Here is a 24,977-nt window from a genome sequence, read left to right on the forward strand (position 1 = left end):
TTTGGTTCTGCAAGCACCTGCTATGCAGACAGCAAGGGTGGGAGGACAACATTTGGAAAAATAAAATGAGGCCAATGTCAAGTTGGAGGATTTGTGCCCAATCTGGCAGGTCAAAGATGTGAAGAGGAAGTTAGGCAGTGACCAGAGACAAGGGAGAGACAAGACCCCTGAGGAGGGCAGATGTCCTAATCTCTAGTTACTGTAACCCCGGTCTGGTTCCCCACAGGTATTGGCATATCTGGGCAGTCATCCAAATCTCTGCTTCAAGTTCCCCATAAGTGTGGTCTCAAGTTTCTCATGGGTGGTCCTGAGTCCCGCAGGCTGCAACGAAGCCCGCCAATGTTGTGGCTGTCAGTGCATGATGCTGGTGAACCCATAAAAATTGTAAAAAACCTGGATCAGATGCCTAGTCTTGGGAAGTGATTCCACTGGGCCCGTCGACGTTAATAAACTGCTTCTGCTGACCCTTCACCCGGCCTCAGTGCCTGCTTGAACTAAAGGAATTTCTCCAACCCAGCATTCTGTAACAGATTTAACAGATGACTGACACCGTGTCCTGAGGTTAGGAAAGACCCGAATCACCCCCAGCTTACAGGAGCAGGAGTGCTGGCAGCCAGCAGGCTCGGCTTCAGTCTCCGCAGGCTAGAGCAAGGCTAGCGCGCCCTCTGCCTCCTTCCACCCGAAGCGGCCGGGGAGACAACGTGGGGTACTGGACGACACTAAGATGACACAGAAAAGACGCCCAACTAGCCACACACTGACAGCCGGACGAGGGACCTGCCCGGGGACACTGGGCAAGGCGCTCCGCGGAGGAAGCGCCCGGTGCAGCGCGGGACCCAAGGGTCGCTCAGGATTCAGAGCGCCCCGCACTGGTTCCGGCCGCCGGCTCTGGCTCACACGCCCGCCTCCTCCCTTACTCCAGTTCCTCCAGAAGACCGTGAGATTGAAGGTTTGCGCTTGCAATATGAACATCTCTTAGTCTCAACTCACGTCCTTCGACCTTTGAAAACACCTGGATACAAGTGTTTTGGGTTCCGTAGGTTTTTCGAGGCTTTTTTTGGAACACACTGTTCCATATAAAAAAAATAGCATCCAACTATCTTTTCCCACCTATTGGGAAAATTGATTATAAGAATTTCCTTTGCGTTAACTATCACTCCGTTACCTGGTGAAGCGGCCACCATAATTGTACAAGTAACTCCGCCCACTCGGCGGTCCACACCTGTGCCCGTCCCGCTGACGCCACTGCGCATGCCTGCGCGCGACCTGACGCTAGGCGATGACGTCATCCGGGGGCCGAGCCCTCCCGAGCGCCATGCTGGGCTTGCGCGGCGCCGGCATCGCGCGGGGGTTTCTGGCCGGGGCGCAGGCATGGCTGCGGGGCTCGTGCAGCCGCCCCTTAGCCCTGGCGCGCGCGGTAGGCGCGCCCCGCGCTGGGGACGGGCAGCGGGCGTCCCGGCCCGGGGCTCCTGGGCGCCGGCTCAGTCTGTCGGCCGCGGCTGTTGTAAACTCGGCGCCCCGTCCTTTGCAGCCTTACCTGCGCCTCATGCGTTTGGACAAGCCCATCGGTGAGTGCGGGCGGGCGGCCCCGGGGTCAGCGGCCCGGGACACCTAGCGGGACGGCTTCCCCAGGGGATCCGCCGGCTTTGCGCCTGTCGCAGTCCTGAGCCCCAGAAGCGAGGGAACGAAATCCCTCATTCCACAGAATACCCGGGTCACCCGTGGTGACTCGAGCTGGATAGTCCGCGCTCGTGGCCTTGCATTTGCTGATTGACGGTATCGAAGCGCCTCTGCATTCATTGTGGTGTTTGGTCCCCGAAACCCTTCCAGGCCCACAAAGCAGAAACTTACGTGCGCGTAAGATGCTGCAGAAACTAAGGCTCCTCGTCAGAGCCACACCAGAAGGACCCAGTGTTTGATCCTGAGTCCCAAGTTCGTTTTTCCTGCGCCACCTGTAGAGGTTTGATTGATTTAAGCCCAGCAGGTGCAGCGCCTGTAATTCTGCCCTCGGGTCTGCGACACGGAACTGTCCATTTGGGCGCAGACGTCCGGGACAGGTCCGCAGCCGGCTTCCCACTTCTTGCAGTGAATCCTCGGGTTTCCATCCTGGGGTGGCTGGACGTCCCACCACGTGACGAGAGGCGACAAAGGGGTTGGGAGCCGAGTTCGTGGAGCCAGCCACTGCGGTTTGAATCTCTACTCTGCCCGTTAGAGATACCTTGGTTAAATTATTCCACTTCTCTGGTCCTTCGTTGCTCATGCATAAAGTGAAAAACGAATAATACCGACTTTTATAAAATTGTCCGGAAAATTCACTCGTATATGTAAGGTTCTTAGAACAGTGCCTGGCATAAATAATAAACGCCTAGGAAATGTTAGCCATTGTTACTTAAGAAGTACGTATTGGAGAAAATCGTGTAGGGTTTTGTTGGTTAAAATACCAACCTACACAAGATGATCGCCGGGTTTTTCAGAAGACAGTAGTATGTTAGAATTCTTTCAGCATATTTTAGGGGCCCTGCCATATTCTGGGAGCAATTGACAGTACTAGAACTCCGGGTTTGATATTTATTTAAGTTCTTCTTTCAGAGGGGCCCACAAACTTACATTCGGTCAGGAAGTTGCAGCAGGTGGCAGCCTTTCCACTACATTGGCAGCGTAATTTTTTGTTTCACCCCATGTATGGTTGATTGTCTTAAATGTAATGTAACTAGTGAGTGACTCACACACTCAGTTTCCACAACTCTAGGTGCCTGTCACCTCTCAGAGCTTGCTTGTTTCATTTCCCAGAGAGTTCTTGCTTTTTCTACGATACACATTGCTTTCTTCAACCTGTTTTTTCACTGTAGGAACCTTCACTGCATCTGTATTGGAGCTCCGTAGCTGTTAGCAAGTAAATAAAGCACTTCTACAGATTTTGGCCAAGGAAATTTTGTTCTTGACAAAACACTATAGGGATTTTTTTTTTTTTTCTTTTTAAGGAAACCGTCAGTCCTAATTGCACAGGAAAATAATGGGAGTGTAGTGGTGTGCTTTCCTCCTAGCCTAGGAGGACAGGCTCACCTCCATGGGCGCTGTACTGGTAGCTCCAGGCGAAAGGAAGTAATTAAACTTAATAGGTGTTACTTAAAACCTCTTTATCTGTTTCTTTATCGGTAAGATAGGGTTGTTAATAGTACCTGCTTTATGTGGATGCTGTTCAGATTAAATGAGTGTGTGCATACTCATAGAAAGTATTCAGAACTCTGCCTGACCTGCGGTGCTGAGCACTCGGTAAATATGAGCTCTTGGTATTCTGGCGGGACCTGCTAAATGAGTATCTGTCTAGGGTGTGAGCTGCGCAGTGGCTGAAGCCAGCCATGGCTCTCCATTGGTCACCACCATATTCCCATTTGGCACAGAATATGGATTCCATGAAGACTTGCAATGAATAAGGCTTAAGCATCGTGTAGGGACTTGACTTATTTAGCTCTTTTGGTGCAGAATCTAATCTTTCTTTAGCCATGAACCTCTTTTCTCTTAGGTATCTAAGTGGGAAGAAAAGCCCAGAATTTATCTAATAAGCACTGTATCCAAGCGTTAGTTGGAAGACCTTTTGGAAGTAGACTTTTCTTTTTTAAGTTCATATATGAGGTGTTGGTAGAATCTACTTGCTTTTAGCTCAGTTTCATCTAGTTTATGGGTTAAATACTAAAAAAAAAAAAAAGCTATCAATGTAATTTTAATGTATTTTTTAAAGTTTATTATCTCTTCCTGTGAATAAAAACCATTTGTGTCTCTCTGAACTTTTTTTTTTTTTTTTAATTTTTATTTTTTTGACAGGCAGAGTGGACAGAGAGAGAGAGAGAGACAGAGAGAAAGGTCTTCCTTTTTGCCGTTGGTTCACCCTCCAATGGCCGCCGCGGTAGGGGCGCTGCGGCCGGCGCACCGCGCTGATCCGATGGCAGGAGCCAGGTGCTTCTCCTGGTCTCCCATGGGGTGCAGGGCCCAAGTACTTGGGCCATCCTCCACTGCACTCCCTGACCACAGCAGAGAGCTGGCCTGGAAGAGGGGCAACCGTCTCTCTGAACTTTTATTATGTCTTTTGTCTAGTTTTTAATTGGACAATTGATCTCTTGTCCATTTGTAGGAGCTCTACACATTAGAGAGTGTAGTCCTTTGTGATGTGAGTTTTGATTCATTTTCCCAGTTTTGTGTGTTTTTTAATTTGCTGATTGTGTTGTTTACTTCTTTGAGTTCTGGTGTTTAAACAAATGAAGACAGTTAAGAAAATTGACTTTGTGCTTTTCTTTTGTCTCTTTATTTTGGCTTAGGCACCTGGCTGCTGTATCTGCCGTGCACCTGGAGCATCAGTCTGGCAGCAGAGCCAGGTTGTTTTCCAGACTGGTACCTGTTATCGCTCTTCGGCACTGGAGCTGTTCTCATGCGTGGAGCAGGCTGTACTATTAATGACATGTGGGACCAGGACTATGACAAGAAGGTAGCTTTGTCTGGAAAGGAACAGAGAGCCTCTTCCCCGTTCTGCAGAACAGTGTGGTGGCATCACCTTTGAATGCCACCTAAAGCAATCCAGTATTTAGTGTCCTCATTGAATTCTGGCGTGAGAGGTGTTGGTGTCAGTTGGGAAGCTGGTGCTGCAGCTCACAGTGGAGCTCCTTTTGCAGCACAGGAGTGGCCACAGGGGCAAGGTGTGCACTTCATTTTTACTAGATGAATTAGGAATTTGGAATATCAACGGTAACGGAGTAAAAGTGAAAAATCTGCTCTGAACCTTTGAGCGTCCAAAGGATCTGTGCCCCTTCTGTTGAGGGGTATTTTGGAGCCTGTACTGTTCTGATGTAAATCAAATTTTAAATGAACCAAGGTAGCCCTGTTAGCATTTGCTGTAATTATTTCTTGGAAAAATGTGACTTTATTCTTTTTTCTCCTTAGAAAAATAACACATGCTTATTCAGAAAGCTTCAGACAGAAATGCAAAGGATAGAGAGTGCAGATCCTTGTTGTCCTTTAAGCCCCCAGAAACAGTTGCTGAGCGAGGTTCTGTGCATGTTGTGATGCATGTATGTAGTTATTTCTTCCTCCACAGACACCAGTTTCTCCAGGGATGGGGCCATCTTGTTTGCCTGTATCCTAGCAGCTGAGCTATAATAAATGCAAGATAGGTGCTTGAGGAAATAATCAAGTGAATCTTGGATTTAAAAGAACCCCATAGTGAGTGGTATAAAGTGAATAACGACCCGTAGGTGTCAGTGGAGGCCAGGTAGGGAGCTTGAGCTGCTAACTCCACCTTGTAGTACTGTACTCAGACAGAAGCCCTACCACTTCCCTGGCCAGGGCTCAGTCAGAAGCAGCCAGCTGAACAAGATCCAGAATCTCATGATGTAATCCCTGAAAAAATCACTTGTCATACTACAACCAGAAAAATCTCTACTTAAATGAAAAAAAAAAAAAAGACAATCCATAGATGCGCAGCACTGAGATGGCTGGGATGTTAGAATGATCTGACCAAGGTTTTCTAAAGCGGCGATCATAAATATGCTTCACAGAGCAGTGAATAACTTGCTTGAAACAAATGAAAAACTAAGTCTCAGCAAAGAAATGGAAAATATGGAGGAGAACCAGACGAAAATTTTAGAACTAGAAACTGCAAGTCTGAAATATGCAGATTGCAAATAACGAATCAGAGTATGTACAGCATCCTTAGCCTCTATGTGAAAGCCCTCTCCTTGTCGATGTTGGGAGCCTTTGAGCGACTGTCTACTCTTTGTTTATAAAATATACCCCCACTGTGCTGTGGGACACCAGAGCTACGTATAAATCTCTACTTACCTCAAAAGAAAAAGCTTCATTAAAAAAATAAGATAGCCATCCAACTTTTTTCCATTGTTAAAATTTACAAAGTGTGACCATTTTAGTTCCCCCATGAAGTGATTTTTTTTTTTCCTCCCTAGCTAAAAAGAACTGCTTGGATATCATACATCTTCCTCTTGTCATTTTACTCTGATTAGAAGAGTCCAGATTGTGTACTGACATACCATAAGGCACTAAATGTTTTAGAGCTACTGAGGTGGTTTTGCTAGCCTGAATTTTAAATTCTCATGTTCATTTCTTTTAAAAGATGAATTTAAAAAGCTTAGCCAAATTATCATGCTTACTGCAGCTTCGTAAAAGTGATTTATCTAATATTTAGGACATGTTTATGGCCCAGGGTTTTACTTCCTACATTACCAGTTAAGTAAATTGCTAATACATTAAATAACTACATAACTATTAGGATAATATGGGTTAAGTGTTTCTGTTGATGTTTTTAATCTACCAGCCACATGATTATGTGATAAACATTAGGATAAGAACATTGAAATAATCTCAGCACAAGCATTAATGATTTGGTTTTCTAAGCTGTGAGTGTTTTAGTTTCACAGAATTTTTTAAATTAATTATTTATTTATTTGAAAGGCACAGAAATCTTCCATTTGCTGTTTCATTCCCAAATGCTACAATAGCGGGGATTGGACTGGGCCAAACCAGGAGCAGGGAATTCAATCTAGGTCTCATGCAGGTGGCGGAACCCAACCACTTGAGCCGTACTGTCTGCCAGGGTGCACATTAGCAGGACGCTGGAATCAGAGGCAGAGCCGGAAGTTGAACTCAGGCACTCCAAAAGGAACTTGAGTTTCCCAAACAGCCTCTTAACTGCTGAGCCAAGTACCTGCCTCTCTTCTTTTTTAAAACATTTATTTTTAACCATTTAAAAAATGTAGGGGCAGATGCTATGGCATAGCCAGTAAAGCCGCCACCTGCAGTGCTGGCATTCCCGTATGGGCGCCAGTTCAAATTCCAGGTACTCTACTTCTGATCCAGCTCTCTGCTGTGGCCTGGGAAAACAGTAGAAGATGCCCAAGTGCTTGGGGCCCTGCACCCACATGGGAGACCCAGAAGAAGCTCCTGGCTCCTGGCTTCAGATTGGCATAGCTCCAACTGTTGCGACCATCTAGGGAGTGAACAAGTGGATGGAAGACCTCTGTCTCTGCCCCTGCCTCTCTCTAACTCTGCCTTTCAAATAAATAAATAAATCTTTAAAACAAACTGTAGAAGTCATTCTTAGCTCATTGGCTGTACAAAAGCAGGCAGAGGTCTGGATTTGGCCCAGAAGCCATAATTTGCCAACTGTTGATATTCAGCTTACAAAAATATGTTTAATTAGTAACAGATAACGTTGCATACTTAAGTGCCTCAGTCAGTGTATTTATCTCTTGAAGTAAGTGTTGTTATTACCTCTCCCTTTTCCTAATTTTCCTTTAATGGGTAAGTAACCTAAAGCTGAGAGAGGTTAAGTCATTTGCCAAAATTCAAAGATCAAGTAAGTGATAGAATTAGAATCAAACATTAGACTCTCATTTCAGATCTTCTAACAATGTTGAAATTTCCCTAAAGTGCTTTATCTGTGGTTGAGTTTAGGATGATCATATCCACGGTCTCTTAGAAGGAAAAGAAGAGTTAGTGAATATTAATTTGCTAGTTAACAGCTCTGTTATTCCCATCTTACGGTGAATTTGTCCTCTGCATTTGGGTGCAGCAGATACAGTATTACAGATTCATCCGTAAGTCGCCTAGTCAGAGCATTCCCATGTGTAAACTTGTGTCATCTTCCTTCCTTCTGGCCTCGCATCTGATTTCTGATGTGCCTACCCAACATCCAGTGCAGTTCCCTCTTTCCTGGGGATTCCCATTACTGCATTTCTTTTCTCTATGGAAATTGAATATGTATTTGCTAGACAGAGTAGCTAAATAGCTAGATAAAGAAGCTGCTTTGTTTTATTTGTTTGCAGATAGGAATGGGAAATTACAAGAAAGGGAAATGAGAGGTGGAAAATTTTAGTCCTCATCAAAGCTATTCTAAATACGCGGTTTTGATTCTTGGCAGTACTTCACATGTTGATTTCATTCTTTATTTGTGTTTCTCTTAGTGCCTACCATGGATCAGTCTTGATTAAATATTTAGATAGTGATTAGGCTATTACATGAGGCTAAGGTGTCTGTTTTTGTGTGTTAAGGTTACAAGAACAGCAAATCGTCCAATTGCCGCCGGAGACATTTCAACTTTTCAGTCCTTTGTTTTCCTCGGGGGTCAGCTGACCTTGGCACTGGGTGTTCTTCTGTGTCTAAATTACTACAGGTATGATAAATGTGGTTTTCATAATTATGTATGAAATCTCCCCCTTGGAGGGAGTAGGAATTAAGTAAAATTGAAATGTCTTTATCACAGTGTTGTTTATTGGCTAACTGTTGAGCATTTATAAATTAGCAGGCAAAAGAAAGTCAACATGCATTGTAAAACCTGCTTCAAGAATGCTTTCAGCCAAAAGAGAGAAGAGACCAATATTTAATTTATTCAGGCCCACCTTCAGTATTTGCACTGTGTATTCCCTGAAGGGTGTGGGTCCTTTCATGGTTTTCTAAGCGTGCGTGGATGGGTGTGTAGGTATATGTAGGGTATCATTTTATTTATTCTGACGGTATCTCTGAAGGGGGAGGAAGCCAAAATGATGGTATTCATTTTACAAAAAGAGGAAATGTCTCCCAGGACCAGGGACAGAAGACAAAAGTGGGAGGACTTACACCTGTACCTCTTAAACAGAATTAAAGTTTTGTGCATCAGGTGTGCTCCCAAAGTGTTTCAGTGATAGGGAGAAAGACAGAGGGAGGGGATTGCCACAAATAAGTGTTATTTCCAGAGATTTCGCACATGCCTGGTCCTGATAGCGTTAATAGCATGAAGACAACGCCTTGGGAAGTTTGTTCCTGAGCGCTAGAGTTAGATAAACGTGGAGGCACCTTAAGAATATCTTCCATTACTATGTTTCCATAGGTGCTTCCCTTTTCCAGACAGTAACACCGCGAAGTGCGTGAAAGGAGGGACCTCTTGACTTGAATTCTCTGTCAGGACATCTCAGTTCCCTAGACACCCTCCTGCTGGCCCAGTCTAGAGAGGCAATAGCTGATGGGGGGTAATGGGCTGGATTCTAGAGCCAGCCTGCCTTGGGTTTGGATCTCAGCTTTGCTACAGACTCGCTCCTATGGCTGTCGGCAAGTTACTTCATCTCTTTGTGCTTCAGTTTTCTCATCTATAAAAAAAGGAGAGGGGCTGTCGCTGTAGCGGAGCAGGTGGGGTCGCAGCTTGCAGTGCCAGCATCCCATTTGGGTGCCAGTTCGAGACCTGGCTGCTCCACTTCTGATCCAGCTCTCTGCTATAGTCTGGGAAAGTAGTGGAGGATGGCCCAAGTCCTTGGGCCCCTGCACCCACATGGGAGACCCAGAGGAAGCTCCCTGCTGCTAGCTTCGTATTAGCACAGCTCCAGCCGTTGCGCCCAATTGGGGAGTGAATCACCGGATGGAGGACCACTCTCTCTCTGCGTCTCATTCTCTCTCTGTGTAACTCCTTCAGATAAATAAATAAATCTTTAAAAAAAAAATAAAACTGCCTGCATCTTGGAGTTGATTTGAAGATTACAGTGATTTGCAGATGCAAGGCAGCACAGTGCCTGCAACCTGGAAGTGCTGGGTGTGATGGTAGCTGTGACTTTGATCGTTTTGTAACACTTAAAATATTTTTCTGATCATCTTTTATGATAGGGAAATGCAAAGTCTAGGAAGAGAATTTTGCATAACAACCAATATAAAATTTTTTAAATTCCAATTAGTAGTATGAATGTTATTGTCTTCAAGTATTACGTGATCACTAATAGATGATGACTAAATATGGTTTTCCTTGTTTGCAGTATAGCCCTGGGAGCAGCGTCCTTACTTCTTGTCATCACTTACCCACTAATGAAAAGAATTACATACTGGCCTCAATTAGCCTTGGGTGAGCTGGAAATAACTTTTAAGTATTTCTTTGATACTCAGACTTTATTTGTGTATTGATAACAGTGGCAGAAATGAAAGGTTGATGTCAAGTCAGGAGATTTTTCCCAACCAAGAATACGTTTTCATATTTGCAAGGTGGGCAGTGAGCCATTTTTATTAGTTAAGAAATTGTGCATACTTATTAAGATGAATAATTCATTAATTTCTGAAATGCTTTTTAAAAAATTGAGGTGTCATATAAAGGTGATTGATAGCCTGAAGAATTTGGGGAGTAGGGTAGGAAGCACTGTGTGGCTGGAGAGCGGGGTTAAGGTTGTACGATGGCTGAGGCAGCTCCTTCCTGTGGTGCCTGCCTTGGACCTGCCAGCACTCTGGGGTGCCACACATTTCAACAGCACTTGTTCAGCAAGAATGCACTATGGCCCCCTATGTGTCCCCATTAAGGAACTGTAACCAGCCAAAAGGTAGGGTGGTCTCTGTCTGTGGCCCAGCATCTAGCCCACTGCTTGACAGAGTGCAGCCGAGAGAGGGAAACAGGTAGGTAGGTCAATCACAGTCCATTGCCAAACTGTCTACTCCTAAGCTGTTCTAGTCTATTCCTAGAATACTCTTGGAATGATTCTAGTTCTTTGACCTACTTTTCCAGTAAATAGAAGAACCAGAGGCACTCCAGCAAATCAGTGCAAGCCTTTCTTGGGGGAAAGTTGTGGTGGAATATTTAGCTTTTCCTAAGAGCCTCATTGAATGTTCCTTCTTTCCATTATTTAAAAAAAAAAAAAAAAGTAGATTGTATGCTCCGCTGACCTGGGAATCTTTAGGTAAAAGAAGCGTGAGCATTCCCTAGCTACAAGGTAATATTAAGAAGCTGCTATATTCACTTCTGACATTTATCGAACCTCTATTTTTACCTTGTGTTGGTAATTTTCTTGGGAAACAAAAATGCCTGAAGCACATTCACCAAAGGAGCAAAGGAGCAAGGCGAGGAGGTGACGGATAGGCAGGTCACTGACAGGTGGAGAGCACAGCACCCAGGGACCACCAAGAGAGGCGCTTGATCAGTTGAGGTGGGGTCTTCTGGGTGGAAATAGGCAGGGGGGGAAGAGAGAAGGGCTTCTGGGAAAAGGCGCTGGGACATGCTGAATTTTGGGTGCCTGAGAGACTTGTAGGCCGGTGTACGCGTATCCCGGCTGGAGCTCAGGGAAAGGAGCCGAGGCGTGTAGGCTTCCTCAAACAGGATGGACCTGTGCAGTAGACAGAGGTCCCTCCTCTTACTCTGCTGCCTGTGGCTCAGAGGGGACTGCAGTGGGGTGGAGTGGCAGGAGCACAGGTTTCCGGTCAGGGGGCTGTGTTCCACGCAGCAGCTGCTCCTCACTGCTGGTGCCAGTGTTGTCGTGAGCCCTCTGTTTGCTGCTCTCCCTCTAGTCCTGCTAGCCCTGCTGCTTTAGTGAGATTAGCCTCCCCGAGCCTGACTGTTTGTGAGCCAGAGCCACGAATGGCTGAGCAGTCCCTGAGGGAACACACAGAGAGTCTGGTATACAGCAGGCACTCACACCTGCTGACATCCGTCTCCTCCCCTTGGAATTCTGAATCATGGCAATTTCTCCCTCCTTGTGTTTTCGAATTGCAGGGCTGACTTTTAACTGGGGAGCCTTACTTGGATGGTCCGCTGTCCAGGGCTCCTGTGACCCGTCTGTCTGCCTGCCTCTGTATTTCTCCGGAGTTATGTGGACCTTAATATATGACACGATTTATGCCCATCAGGTAAAGAAAGAAGCCCTTGTCCTTGACTGGGATTTCATTGTGGTGATTTTTTAAGCACTTTAAAATAAGAACCAAATTAAGTGGAAAAGTTGTATTTTTTTTAATTCCATAGCTCTGACAAAATATTTTTGTTTCATGTTTATCTGTGTTTATCAAACAGTTCAACTAATGTATTTTGTTTGTAAGCACTTAGCTAGTATTTACTATTTGCCAGACACTGTTTTGATGCTTTACAAAATACTGATTTAATCCCCATGACAGCCCACAAGGAAGGTGCTTTTTGTCCTCGCTGCACAGATGAGGACATGCTGGAGAAGTGACCTGTTGGTGTCACACAGGCAGTGGGTGGCAGAGTGAGAGTCAAGCCCAGACGGCCTCCGGAATCTCCCGCCGCGCCGCCCTCTGCTGCCCTGCTGCCTCTCGTGGCTGTGGCAGGCAGCTTTCTCCTCGGTGGAGGCGATAAACATCCCCCCTTACTTTTCCCGGTTCTTCGCCATGGTCATTTTAAGCTGCATGATGTCACCCATTGATTTGATGTGCTGGCATTTGTAAAATGTAATCACTTGTGTCTTTTGGCCATCCAAGCTCTTATTGAGTTTTCAGAGTTTTAAATGACAAACAAGGCCGGCGCCGCAGCTCACTAGGCTAATCCTCCGCCTTGCGGCGCCGGCACACCGGGTTCTAGTCCCGGTCGGGGCGCCGGATTCTGTCCCGGTTGCTCCTCTTCCAGGCCAGCTCTCTGCTATGGCCTGGGAGTGCAGTGGAGGATGGCCCAAGTGCTTGGGGCCTGCACCCGCATGGGAGACCAGGAGAAGCACCTGGCTCCTGGCTTCAGATTAGCACAATGCGCTGGCTGCAGCGGCCATTGGAAGGTGAACCAACGGCAAAAAGGAAGACCTTTCTCTCTGTCTCTCTCTCACTGTCCACTCTACCTGTCAAAAAATAAAAAATAAAATAAAAAATAAAAAATAAATGACAAACAATACTGTTCTAGGTATAAACACTTTGTGAATCTGAATTCCCCCAGGAAATTTTCAGGAGTGATACTAGTGATTAAAGGATAAAACATTTTTATAGCTTTTGATACTGTCTTTTCCATCTGTTTCATTTTTTAAAATTTTCTATCACTTTTCTTGGTTCATGAGCTTAATTTTCCTTTCATATTTATTATATTTTTTTAGCTTTGTTGAGGTATACTTGACAGAAATTGTATATTCAAAGTGTACAATGTGATTTTATGATTGCCATGATCAAATTAATTGTAACATTCATCATTACAGTTACCATTTTTATTTGTGTGATGATACATAAATGAGTTTTTGTAAAACTTAAGATTTATTTATTTATTTGAAAGGCAGAGTTACAGAGAAGCAGAGACAGAGAGACAGAGAGATGGCTCTATCTGTTGGTTCACTCCCCAGATGGCCGCAATGGCCGGATCTGCACCAATCCGAAGCCAGAAGCTTCTTCTGGTCTCCCATGTGGGTGCAGGGGCCCAAGCATTTGGGCCATCTTCTACTGCTTTCCCAGGCCATGGCAGGAGCTGGATTGGAAGTGGAACAGCCAGGACTCAAACCGGTACCCATATGGGGTGGCAGCTTTACCCGCTATGCCACAGCGCCAGCCCCTCCAAAGTGAAACTTGACTTGCAGTTTAGGAAAGCTGCTTGTCCTTTTTGTCGTAAGGTCTGGAACCAGTAGTTAGGATAACTATATTCCAAGTAGATTCATTTCTTTAGCAAAACATCATTACCCATTGACACTTTGTGATTCAGATAATTAAAGGTACAATTTGTGCCCGGAAAGTGATTGCAGTATAAAAGGAAAAACAGACACGAATCCCATATTCATTGTTATTTGGATTTGGACCCCATAGTACAGGCTGACAGGCAGCCGTGTGTCTGAAGGTCAGTACAGAGTTCAGCTTGTGGCCTCAAGATGTCTACAGCATCCGGAAATGTTTGCAAGTCAGGAGCCCAGCAGCAGTGCATCATCAAGACCTAGCTCTGTGCGCACCGCAGAGGCAGGGAGTAAAGTGGACTAGAAGTGGAGCTTGAGTGCAGGTGGTTAGGTGGTCAGTGTTCCTCCTAAGACATAGAAGTGCAGTGGAAAGTCCTCACGGTGCAGGAGGTGTAGAACCTCTGAGAGCCGCCCGCCGCCAGCCGCCCGCAGCAGTGCTGTTAGCTCCTGGTTGCCGTCTTTCACAGCTCGTGGTCTGGCTGCCTGTGCTCCAGAATGCCATTGCTTCCGTACGACCTGGACTTTTATGCTCTGAATTGAATCTCAAAACCTTTGTTACTTTGTGCTGTTAGGACAAACGTGACGACGCTCTACTCGGTCTGAAGTCCACAGCACTGCGCTTCCGTGAGAACACCAAGCAGTGGCTCAGTGGCTTCGGAGTCGCCATGCTGGGGGCTCTGAGCCTGGCAGGTGTGAGCTGTGATCAGACTGCCCCCTACTACGCTGCTCTGGTTGCCGTAGGAGCCCATCTGGCCCACCAGGTTTGACCTTTTGTTTTTCTCTCACTTTCCTGGGTGTATATCACAAAAAGTATTTAAACAAAATGCCTCTGTGTTCATGAGACACGGATCTGCTTGGCGTCTTGAAGTGCCTCCTCCCCTGATTTCTAGTGATGGTTAGCAGACAACTGAGCTTTCTTAAGCTTGGGTCCCACCGGCATGGAGAACAGGCCAGGTCAGATGGGAAGTGTCAAGATCCCACCTCGCCAGCAGGATACGCTCCCTCAGGTTATTCACCCCATGCCATTCCCTTACCACACAAGCTTGTATTAAAAAGTGACATTATTGACTCACAAAGGAATGAACTAAATCTCCTTTTAATTAAATCAATTACTAGTAAATGGGCCATATTTTTATAACAGTGTTGCTGTAATTTTTGTTGAACAGAATCAGAAAGGCATTAGTGAATCTGTATTTCTCTGATCTGTTTTATTGCAAATTACTTATCGACATAGGCAAGATCTGCCTAACAAGATATGAAGGAAGGGGAAATCTGTTTTCTACAGAATAAACCATATGCTATGTGCCCTGTGTTGTTCTCCTGATGAAGGTAAAAGATAAGAGCTGGTGATTCCCCAGGCTCTCACCTGTTTCCTCTTCAGAGGTTGTTAGAGTCCACATTGGGTTGTAACCCAGCTCCATGAGGGCTCTCATTATCAGTTGGTTGTCTGGTGTGGAGAATAGATGCATGTTGATATTTTAAAAAATTTGAGAGGGAAAGGGAGAGAAAGATCTTCCTTCCACCAGTTTACTTCCCAAATGCCTGCAACAGCCAAGACAGGCCAGCTGAAGCCAGGAGCTGGGAACTCAGTTGGGTGGTAGGGACCCTGGTACTTGGTCACTTGTTTTCTCCCAGGGTCTCCATTAGCAGGAAGCTGGAATTAGAACCGAAGCTGGGACTGAAACCCGGGCACTCTGATGTGGAGTGCAGGCTCCCAAGCAGGGTCTTCGCTGCAACTCCAAATGTCCAGCCCTGTTATTGCTAGACAGCAGAAGAAAGCAAAAACCGAGGACAGTCACAAATATTATGAAAGACATTTTGAACCCACTTTCTATTTTAAATTGCATCTGTGTTCCTGTCTAGTTATTGCTGCAGTATTTTAAAATGGACACAGCTTTCTCGTGTTTGACGAGAAAGGGAATCAGGATGATTTTAAGTCTGTAGGCTGTGTAAGAACTGGTGGTTCCTTAAGCCGAGGGAGGAGTAAGATAGCGCGAGACTTTGTTGATGGATCGCGGGGCTACCTCCGAGAGCAAGGAGTGTTCATTCTGGGGCACAAGCAGCATGGGGCTCTGGGTCCCTTTGTGCATGGGAAGGAGATTGAGCAGTGGGGGGCGGGGTCGCTATTGGCATCCGTGGGGGAGGGGCACCAGACACCATGCGCAGTAGAGGTTGTCCTGCCCAGTGTGACTTGTTCTCCAGGGAGGAACTTTCTCTGGAGAACAGAGCCGCAGCTGGAGGCTGGGGTGTGCAGGGAAGCAGACTTTAGATCTGTCCACGTAGAGAAGAGCTGTGTAAATAGGCTAGAGAGCCTGGGCTGCCTTTCAGAGTGTTCTTGCACCTCCCAGCTGGAAGCTTTGAGGATTCCTAGTGAAAGATACCGTAGGTTTTTCTAGGTTGGAGATCGGTTCGGGATATATTAAGGGCTTGCCACTGCTCAAATTCTGTAACGAAAGTGCTCTTTTCACCTCTGTAGTAAAGTGTGTGTTTGTGATACCCCGAAGTCCACGCTTAGTGCTAAAGCAGCGTTGTGTTCTCTTACAGATTTACACCCTAGACATCCACAGACCTGAGGATTGTTGGGACAAATTTACCTCCAACCGAACAGTAGGACTCATCATTTTTGTAGGGATCGTTCTTGGGAATCTGTGCAAAGACAAGACAGAGGATACAAAGAAAAATACAGACAGTAGAGTAGCAAACTAGCTGCTGCAGCCTTTCAAGACATTGTAAAAACAAATTTTTTTTTTATACAAAACACTCAGGTCTTGCTACCCCCCACTGAGGTTTGACTCAGCACTTTGTTAGATCTGCTGAGGAATCAAGAACCAGAAAATGAAGAGTTAGAGCTGGGCCGCCTCGATGTGAATTCAGTTATGCGGTAGCGGTTTCCACCCGTGTCACAGAAGCCAGGGACTCTGCAGGGTTTCAGGTGACCCTGGGTATTTAAGTCGACGTTTTCTGCTCTCCATTATGATTCTCAGCTGAAGTTCTGGGATATGAGTTTTGGCACTTTAGGAAAAAATAGATGTGTACCTCATCTAAATGAATGTAGGAAAAATGGACTCTTTTTTTTTTTTTTTTAAGGGAATAATAAAAGCTGCTATGGAAAGTTGGGGCTTACAGTTCTTTTTTTTTTAGATTTATTTATTTATTTGAAAGAGTTACAGAGAGGCATAGAGAGAGGTCTTCCATTCGCTGGTTCACTCCTCAAATGGCCGCAACACCGGAGCTGAGCCGTTCCAAAGCCAGGAGCTGGGACTTCTGGGTCTCTCACGTGGGTGCAGGGGTCCAAGGACTTGGGCCACCCCCCACTGCTTTCCCAGGCCATAGCAGAGAGCTGGAGTGGAAGTGGAGCAGCCGGGACTCAAGCAGGCACCCATATGGGATGCCAGCACTGCAGGTGGCGGCTTCATCGGCTATGCCACAGCGCCGGCCCCTTACCGTTCTTTATTGTAACTATTACTCACTTCCAAAAGTTGTGATCATTTTCTATATCTTATGGGAATTTAAGTGAACAGATGTTTCCCGTGATACCCATATGTACCGCTGTCACTGGTAACCCTGAAGTGTTTGGGAGATCTGGTCTGTGAGTGGCCAGAATGGCAGGTGAGCCCTGCTGGCATTGCTATTTCTTTTTAACCTTACCTGATTGTAACTTGTAGGACAGAGACATATTGTTTGAGTGCACCGTTTCTTCCCTTTCCCCCCTTGAGAGTGTTTTCAGCATAGCAGCCAGAGTAATTATTTATGTATTTTTTTTTTTTAAATTTTTAACAGAGTGGACAGTGAGAGAGAGAGAGACAGAGAGAAAGGTCTTCCTTTGCCGTTGGTTCATCCTCCAATGGCCGCCGCAGCCGGTGCACTGCGGCCGGCGTACCGCACTGATCCGAAGGCAGGAGCCAGGTGCTTATCCTGGTCTCCCATGGGGTGCAGGGCCCAAGCACTTGGGTCATCCTCCACTGCACTCCCTGGCCACAGCAGAGAGCTGGCCTGGAAGAGGGGCAACCAGGACAGAATCCGGCGCCCCAACTGGGACTAGAACCCGGTGTGCCGGTGCCGCAAGGTGGAGGATTAGCCTGTTGAGCCACGGCGCCAGCCCAGAGTAATTCTTTTAAAACATGAGTAAGCTCATGTCACTCATTGTCCCAAACCTGCATGGTCCTCTTAGATCGTGCGCTGGGCCCTGCGTGACCAACCTCGTCTGTCAGGTCTCTCACTGTCCTTCACACTCGCCTGTTCTAGCCACGGTGCCTTCCTCACTGTCTTCAGACTGGGCAGCCTCCCAAGCCACAGCCTTTACAGTGATTGTTCTCTGCCTGGCTTGAAAGCAGCGTCGTCTTTCTTCACTGGGGGTCTTTTCTTAAATGGCACCTGCTCACAGAGGCTCTTCTCAGCTCCTGTAGGTAAAAGTTCACATGCACGTGCCACCCAGCCTTGCCGGCCCCTTACTGTTGTTTTCAGCACCTGGCACTATAAATGTACAGTGCATTTTACTTGATGTCAGTGGCTCTCAGGGACAGGGGATGTAGGGGATGCAGTCCCTTGGTTGTGTGGGTTGTGGGCAGCACCAGTGTTCAGTTACATAATGATGATGACAGTGCAGCTGACGGCACACTCGCACGTGCAGGCACTGGTAAGCGGACAAAACGACTCTGACCGTGTACTCAGCAAAGCCTGCACCACTGAGAGCATTGAGACGGAGGAGTCCTGGACCTTTAGCTCTGCTGTGGCACTCAGCTGAAGGGAGAAGAAGAAACAGGAACACTACCCCGCTTTTCATAGGATTGGCTTAGATTGTATCTAATTAGACATTGTATCAGACTAGACAGAATTGAAATCCATGTTAATTTCCTTTTTCTTGCAAATATCACTCTGTATTTTTAAAGGCTTTGAAAAATCTTACCCCATTAGCACTGGTTCCAGTTGGAGGAGGCTGAGGACATTGTATTTTTTTTTTTTTTGAAGATTTATTTATTTATTTATTTGAAAGTCAGTTACACGGAGAGAGGAGAGGCAGAGAGAGAGAGAGAGAGAGAGGTCTTCCATCCAATGGTTCACTCCCCAATTGGCCACAACGGCCAGAATTGCGCCAATCCGGAGCCAGGAGCTTCTTCCAGGTCTCCCACGCGGGTGCAGGGGCCCAAGGACTTGGGCCATCTTCCACTTCTTTTCCAGGCCACAGCAGAGAGCTGGATTGGAAGTGGAGCAGCTGGGTCTCAAACTGGCACCCATATGGGATGCCGGTGCTTCAGGCCAGGGCGCTAACGCACTGCGCCACAGCGCCAGCCCCTGTATTTCAGTTTTATTTCCTTTTTTTTTGTTTTAAGGTTATTTATTCAAAATGCAGAGCAGTAGAAAGGCAATAAAGAGGTCTTTTGTCCACTGGTTCATTTAAAATTGACGAAAGTTCCAACAAAATCTTAGAGTCAAAGAAAATCTTGGGCTGAAGTCGTGGTGCTGTGGGTTAAGGCACTGCCTGCAATGGTGGCATCCACAGGAGTGCCCGTTTGAGTCCTGGCTCCTCCACTTCCAATCCAGCTCCCTGCTAACGCACTTAGGAAGGCAGCAGATGGTGGCGCAAGCAGCTTGGCCCTGCTACCCCTGTGGGTGACCCAGATGGAGTCTGGCTTTGGCCTGGCCCAGCCTGGCTGAGTGAAGCAGCGAGTGGAAGATCTTTCCCTCCCCGCCCCCACCTCACCCTTGAAACTAACTTTCAATAAACTTATACAATAATTTAATCAAAATCCTGTCCTGATCTGTCACAAATGAGGACAGGAGGACATAAAGTTCCTCACAGATTCTTGTGCCCCCAAAAGGCTGCTTAGACTTACTGAATTACTTTATGCTTTTTCATTTCTCCTTGCTTCCCCCGGTAGAATAGTATAAAGGGGGAGGGACAGAAGGAAGGAGGGATGAAGTGGATTACGAGCCTCTGAGTCTCAGACTTCAAACCCCTGGAGTCGACGGGAAGCGCAGCAGTCGCCCCTCCCCTGTGGGTCTCGGGTGTCCCTTGCAGAACTATGAAGGGCCTGCCAAGAGCGTAGCAGAGTTACAGTTCTGTCAATCTTGCCTTGGGAAGTTTGTTCAGTGGAGTTGGCCTGCCCTTGCCCTTCTGAGTCACAGTCCCTGCGGGGTTGTAAGAGGAACAGGAGAGAACAACCGTGGACAGTTAGTTACCCGGCTAAGTTTATGATGGGGGGGAAGGGGTGGTACGAGCTACAGCGTCTGAAAACTGCCGCCTGCGGTGCTGCCTCTCGCTCTGCTTGGATGTCTCCAGTGCCCCACCAGCGTAAAGGCTTTCACCCCGGCCCACGCCCTCTGGGCTGGTCTCTTCACGGCCACAGGTCCCATCCTCCACCTCCCTGCCGTCACAGCTGTCTGCCAGCTGGTCAAGGGTGAGGGCTTGGCCTGGGGGTGAGCCGCCCCTCTGGCACCAGCTGAGGGCCCGCAGCGGTCGTTCACACCCTTACCCCTGGGCTGTTGGCAGCATTCAACTGAGTAGGCAGCTGTGCAGGCCTGTTAGGAGCTACACGGTGTCCCCCCAGTCCGCCCAAACTTACATTCCAAGGTCCCAACCCTCAACACCTCAGAACATAACTCCTTGTAGAGAGGCCTGGAAAGAGGTGACGAAGTTCAAATGAGATCTCTAGGGTGGGCCCTGATCCGAGATGACTAGTGTCCTTAAAGGAAAAGAGCCTCTGGGTATGGAGAGGCATGAGACACGCATGTGCACAGCGGGAAGGTGGTGGCCGTCCGCGAGGCATGGAGAGAGGCCTTAGGAGAAGCCGACAGCATGGTCTCAGACCCCCGACCTCCAGACCTGGGAGAGAGTGAGTCTGTTGTTGAAGGCACCCAGTTGTATCGGCCATAGCTCTGGGGAACACCCAGTGCCCCAGTACTGAACCCGGCCTGGGAAGGGCTCTACCAGTGTGGCAAACTAGAAAGCTCTCCCTTCGCAGCCCCATCTTCCTTTTTTTGTCCCAAAGTGCGAGTTCTGGCCATCCCAGGGCCCACAGCTGTGCTAGGGTGAACAAAGCCCTCCCGAAGGTGTCCGCGTCTCCATCCTGGAACCCACAAGTGAGTTCCCCTCCATGGTAGAAGGCGGCAGATAGCAGGAGGTGTGATTACAGAAGCAAGGGTTGGAGTGATGGGAGGGCAAGGTCATGGGCCCAGGAGGGCAGGTGTCTCAGAAGCAAGCAGGATAAAGAAGCAGACAGGATCTCCCCTCAGCGTCCCCACAGAACCAGCCCTGCTGACACCTTGACCTTAGCCCAGTGAAACTGATTTTGGACTTCTGATCTCTAGAACTGAAAGTTGTTAAACTCGTCTTCAGCCTCTAGATTGGCGGTAATGTGTTGTAGCAGCCAATGAGCAAACTAAATACAACTAGTCCAGCTCTAACCGGCCCATCCTCAGAATTCCCGAGCTGGGTGGGTGCTGGTGGAGTGGTGGCTAGGAACTCACTGGGTTGCAGTCTCATAGCTGCATGGTCTGGGCAAGCTCCCTGATGGCTCCACAGGCTAGATGCTGGACTAAGGGGAACAAGAATTACCTTTCTCCTGAGTTTAAAATGTTTCAGTCCCCCCCTGCAAGAATGGGGATTTCTTGGTAACTGTGGCCTTGTCTTAGAGATATATCTCCTGAACACTATACCATAAGCCCTCAAATATTTGTTGTACATTGAAGAAGCTAGCCTTCCTGTTAGCTGCCAGACATGGTGTCAGTTGCAACCATTAGAAATCATTAATGCCATCCAATATCAGGTAGCCTAATTAAAATATTTTCATGTACACATGATCAGAACTATGTAAAGTATAGGGAATGAAGACCTAAGAAATGAAAACTCATGGTGTAGGTTGTTGTAATATGGAATTGTAATAAAAATTAGAAGGGCACTGTTTCTAAATTTAAGCTAACCTATAAATGTAACTTTTAATTCTTCCAATATAATCTTTACTGTTTAACATGTATTTTTAAAATAGGTGTAAAGATAACCTATATGTAGCCCCCACAAAAACAGGTGTAAAATTATTCTCCTAAGTTCATTTCAAAGTAAAGGATAAGGTTAGGTGCTAAAGGAAGGTCTAACTAGCCTCACATTTTAGTGTCTTTCTTTAAGTATCATACTTGCCTACTTATCTGAAAAAGAATTACTGTTCTGAGAAAGAAGACTTAGAATCCCCAATAGAGCAGTAAAGTTATTGTATCTGGCTACCGGGAAGTCACGTCGTAAAACAGTCATATTCCCATGTCCCAGTGGAGCCAGCATTGCTGCTTAGCCAGTAATGTCAAAAGACCTTTGTAGTGTGGATAATAAGTTACACACCTTGCTCATTATCAGAAACATTCGGCCAGGAACTGATAAGGGACATGACCTAAAAGTGGCCCACAGCTTGCTTTTATCTCTTTTTTGACAGAGTTAGACAGTGAGAGAGAGAGAGACAGAGAGAAAGGTCCTCCTTCCGTTGGTTCACCCCCCAAATGGCTGCTACAGCCAGGAGCCAGGTACTTCCTCCTGGTCTCCCATGCGGGTGCAGGGCCCAAGGACCTGGGCCATCCTCCACTGCCTTCCTGGGCCACAGCAGAGAGCTGGACTGGAAGAGGAGCAATCGGGACAGAACTGGCGCTCCAACCAGGACTAGAACCCAGAGTGCTGGCACCACAGGTGGAGGATTAGCCTAGTGAGCCATGGTGCTGGCCACTTTTATCTCCTTTAAGTATTTATTTGAGAGAGAAAAGGAGAAACAGCTTTCATCTACTGGTTCACTCCTCAAATGCTCTCAACAGCCAGGGCTGGGCCAAGCCAAAGCTGGGAACCCGGAGTGCAATTTCATGTATGGCAGGAACCCAAGAACCTGACACAACACCTGTTGCCTCCCAGTGTCTGCATTGGAAGGAAGGTGGAACTGGGAGCAAAGCCAGGACTCAAACAGCCCTCCAATATGGGTCTTGGTGTTCCAGCCAGGAGCCTAACCATCAGGCCAAATGCTTGCCCCATCTTTTATTGTAAAAAATACTAATATTGGCCGGCACCGTGGCTTAACAGGCTAATCCTCCGCTTTGCGGCGCCAGCACACTGGGTTCTAGTCCCGGTTGGGGTGCCGGATTCTATCCCGGTTGCCCCTCTTCCAGGCCAGCTCTCTGCTATGGCCCGGGAAGGCAGTGGAGGATGGCCCAGGTCCTTGGGCCCTGCACCCGCATGGGAGACCAGGAGAAGCACCTGGCTCCTGGCTTCGAATCAGCACGAAACGCCGTCCGCAGCGGCCATTGGAGGGTGAACCAACGGCAAAAAGGAAGACCTTTCTCTCTGTCTCTCTCTCTCTCACTATCCACTCTGCCTGTCAAAGAAAAAAAAATACTAATATTTACTTCAGTTTTCCTCTAATGCAAAAGTAGCATGCACATCATGGGAAGTCCAGAGACACAGAAAAGTACAAAGAGAAAATAAAAATTTATAATAGTTTTATTGAAAGATGTGCACTGCAAACTGATGACCATTTAGCTTTCTAATAGGCATATTTCTAACAAAATTGAAACCATGCTGTGCTTGTGGGGCGGGCACTTGGCCTGGTGGTTAAGAGAGCAGTTAAGACAACCACATACCAAATCAGAGTGCCTGGAGTCGGGTCCCAGCTGAAGCTCTTGTCTTCAGCTTCCTGCTCATGCATACCCTGGGAGGCAACAAGTGATGGCCCAAATAGCTGGGTCCCTGCCACCGGCGTGGGAGACCTGGATTGAGTGCCTAGCTCCTGGCTTCAGCCTGGCCCCTCAGCCACGGCTGCTGTGGGTATTTGGGGAATGAGCTAGTATAGGGAAGATGTCTCTCCCTAAAAATGAATAAATATTTAAAAAAAAATATTGATGGCATAGGTTTTTATCATGTAAATGTATTGTTGAACACGTTGCTTTTAAAAAAAATTTTCCCTTGCAAATACAATGAGTAGATTTGTGTCTTTGGGCACATCTCTGATTATTTTCACAGGAAAAACATCCCTAGGAGCAGCGTGTGTGCACACGCATGCGTATTCCCAGGGACTGGAGGATTGGAGTATTAATAATGCACGTTTTTAAGGTGTTTGATGCATTTTGTCAAATCAGCCTCCAGAAAAGTCTACATGTCTACCAGCAGTGCGAGGGCCTCTTTCCTTGGACCTGCCCCTCCCAGTAACACAAAGATAGAAGGTTTTTAATCCTTGCCAATTCCACAGGCAACAATGTTGTTCCACTTCACAATTCTGTGATTGCTGGGTGGTAGAATATTTTTCAAAATGTTTCTAGGACATTTGTGTTTCTTCTCTGTGGGTTTCCTGCGTGTGTTTGCCTATGCGGTGGTGGTTACCCATGCGTGCTGCCTGTTGATGCCATCGCCACGCTGTGACATTTGAGACTTAGACTTGTGTTGTCCCTTTACAAGATTATCTTCTTATTAACAGTGGGGCGGTTTTAGATTTCTGTGCTTTATTAAGAACTACCTTCTCCATGGAGATAAACGTGACATTTCTGTAGCTGTCCTCCTTAATGTGTGCTGTCCAGTGAGTCGGCAGACACGCATTGACCATCTGCTGGGCCCTGGGCACAGGCGAGCCGCTGTGAACTCAAATGTGGAGAAGTGTGCGTGCTTGCCACCTGCCACAGGACGCTGTGCAGCACTGGCAATGTGGCTGGTCTGAACAGAGAAGCCCTGTAAGAGTAAGATACACACCAGCTTCCAAAACTTGCATGAAGAAATGCAGTTTATCACATTAGTGATTAGTCAGTCTACTGATTACAAGTTCAGTCCATATTTTTACACATCAAGCTAAATGCAATATATTATTTGTAAAAGCTGTGATCTTTATTTGAAATAGCTAGAGAGAGCTTACACCCTCTGGGTCACTCCCCAAATGGCTGCATTGGCTGGGGCTGGGGCTGGGCCAAAGCCAGGAGCCAGGAGCCAGGAATTCCATCCTCATCTCTCACATGGGTATCTGGGGCCCAAGCACTTGGGCCATCTTCCGCTGCTTCCCCAGGCCATTAGCAGGGAGCGGGATCAGAAATGGAGCAGCTCAGACTTGAACTGGAGACCCTGTGGAGACGTCTGCGGGTCCCACAACCCGTGTAAATAATGGTACCGGAAGGGGAGGAGGTGCTGGCGCTAAAACTGCCTTTTGGAAGCAGTTAGGCAATGCGGAGTGAACGCAGGAAACATTTTCTGTTAGCAGGTGAACGTGCAAGGTAAACTGAGCACAAAGGAACCACGCCGAGGACGCTAGCTGGCCCTAAAGAGGCAGCCTTTGTGACTTGGAGGCGCAAGTGGTGACGGCGCTGACCCCCAGGGGTCCGCGGGCAGGGGAGAAGCAGCTGTGGGGCCGCCCGGGCCAAGCCCAGCAGACTCGGAGCTGCCACCGCTTCCTTCCCCAAACGCCGGGAGTGCTGCGCGCCTTGGTCGGTGCTCGGGGGAAAGGCCGAGAGAACCCGCAAAGCGGCCTGGGAGCCGGGCGTGGGGGCCGCGGGCTGCAGCCGGGCAGCGGCGACCCAGCGACCGGGCCACCGCTCTCTGGGTGGGCTGCGCTGTGGTGCGCGCCTCGGGGGACACCCTGGGACCTCAGGACCGAAGCCAGCGACTTG

At 47.4% G+C, this 24,977-nt stretch overlaps 1 protein-coding gene across 3 annotated transcripts; it reads left to right on the top strand.

The window, feature by feature from the left end:
• The first annotated feature begins 1,309 nt into the window (after positions 1-1,309).
• COQ2 (coenzyme Q2, polyprenyltransferase) lies at positions 1,310-24,821 on the top strand. Of its 3 annotated transcripts, none has more exons than XM_062198559.1 (7): positions 1,310-1,568; positions 4,314-4,480; positions 8,055-8,176; positions 9,780-9,865; positions 11,495-11,628; positions 13,940-14,128; positions 24,569-24,821. In XM_062198559.1, the coding sequence occupies exons 1-7, from the start codon at positions 1,316-1,318 to the stop codon at positions 24,620-24,622; spliced, it is 1,005 nt and encodes a 334-aa protein (XP_062054543.1). In that variant the 5' UTR covers positions 1,310-1,315; the 3' UTR covers positions 24,623-24,821. The 3 variants fall into 3 exon arrangements, with proteins under 3 accessions (XP_062054543.1, XP_062054542.1, XP_062054545.1); XM_062198558.1 differs by lacking the exon at positions 24,569-24,821 and adding an exon at positions 15,912-16,472; XM_062198561.1 differs by lacking the exon at positions 24,569-24,821 and adding an exon at positions 14,258-14,717.
• Positions 24,822-24,977: the final 156 nt, after the last annotated feature.

The sequence above is a fragment of the Lepus europaeus genome, chromosome 8, assembly GCF_033115175.1.
Source record: "Lepus europaeus isolate LE1 chromosome 8, mLepTim1.pri, whole genome shotgun sequence".
Classification (NCBI taxonomy): Eukaryota; Metazoa; Chordata; class Mammalia; order Lagomorpha; family Leporidae; genus Lepus; species Lepus europaeus.

Excerpts from the sequence above, each read along its gene's own strand:
- COQ2 (XM_062198558.1), top strand. The coding sequence starts at position 1,316 with ATGCTGGGCTTGCGCGGCGCCGGCATCGCGCGGGGGTTTCTGGCCGGG. Across the intron at positions 1,569-4,313 it reads GCGTTTGGACAAGCCCATCG|GCACCTGGCTGCTGTATCTG; the intron begins GTGAGTGCGGGC and ends ATTTTGGCTTAG. Across the intron at positions 9,866-11,494 it reads CTGGCCTCAATTAGCCTTGG|GGCTGACTTTTAACTGGGGA; the intron begins GTGAGCTGGAAA and ends TTCGAATTGCAG.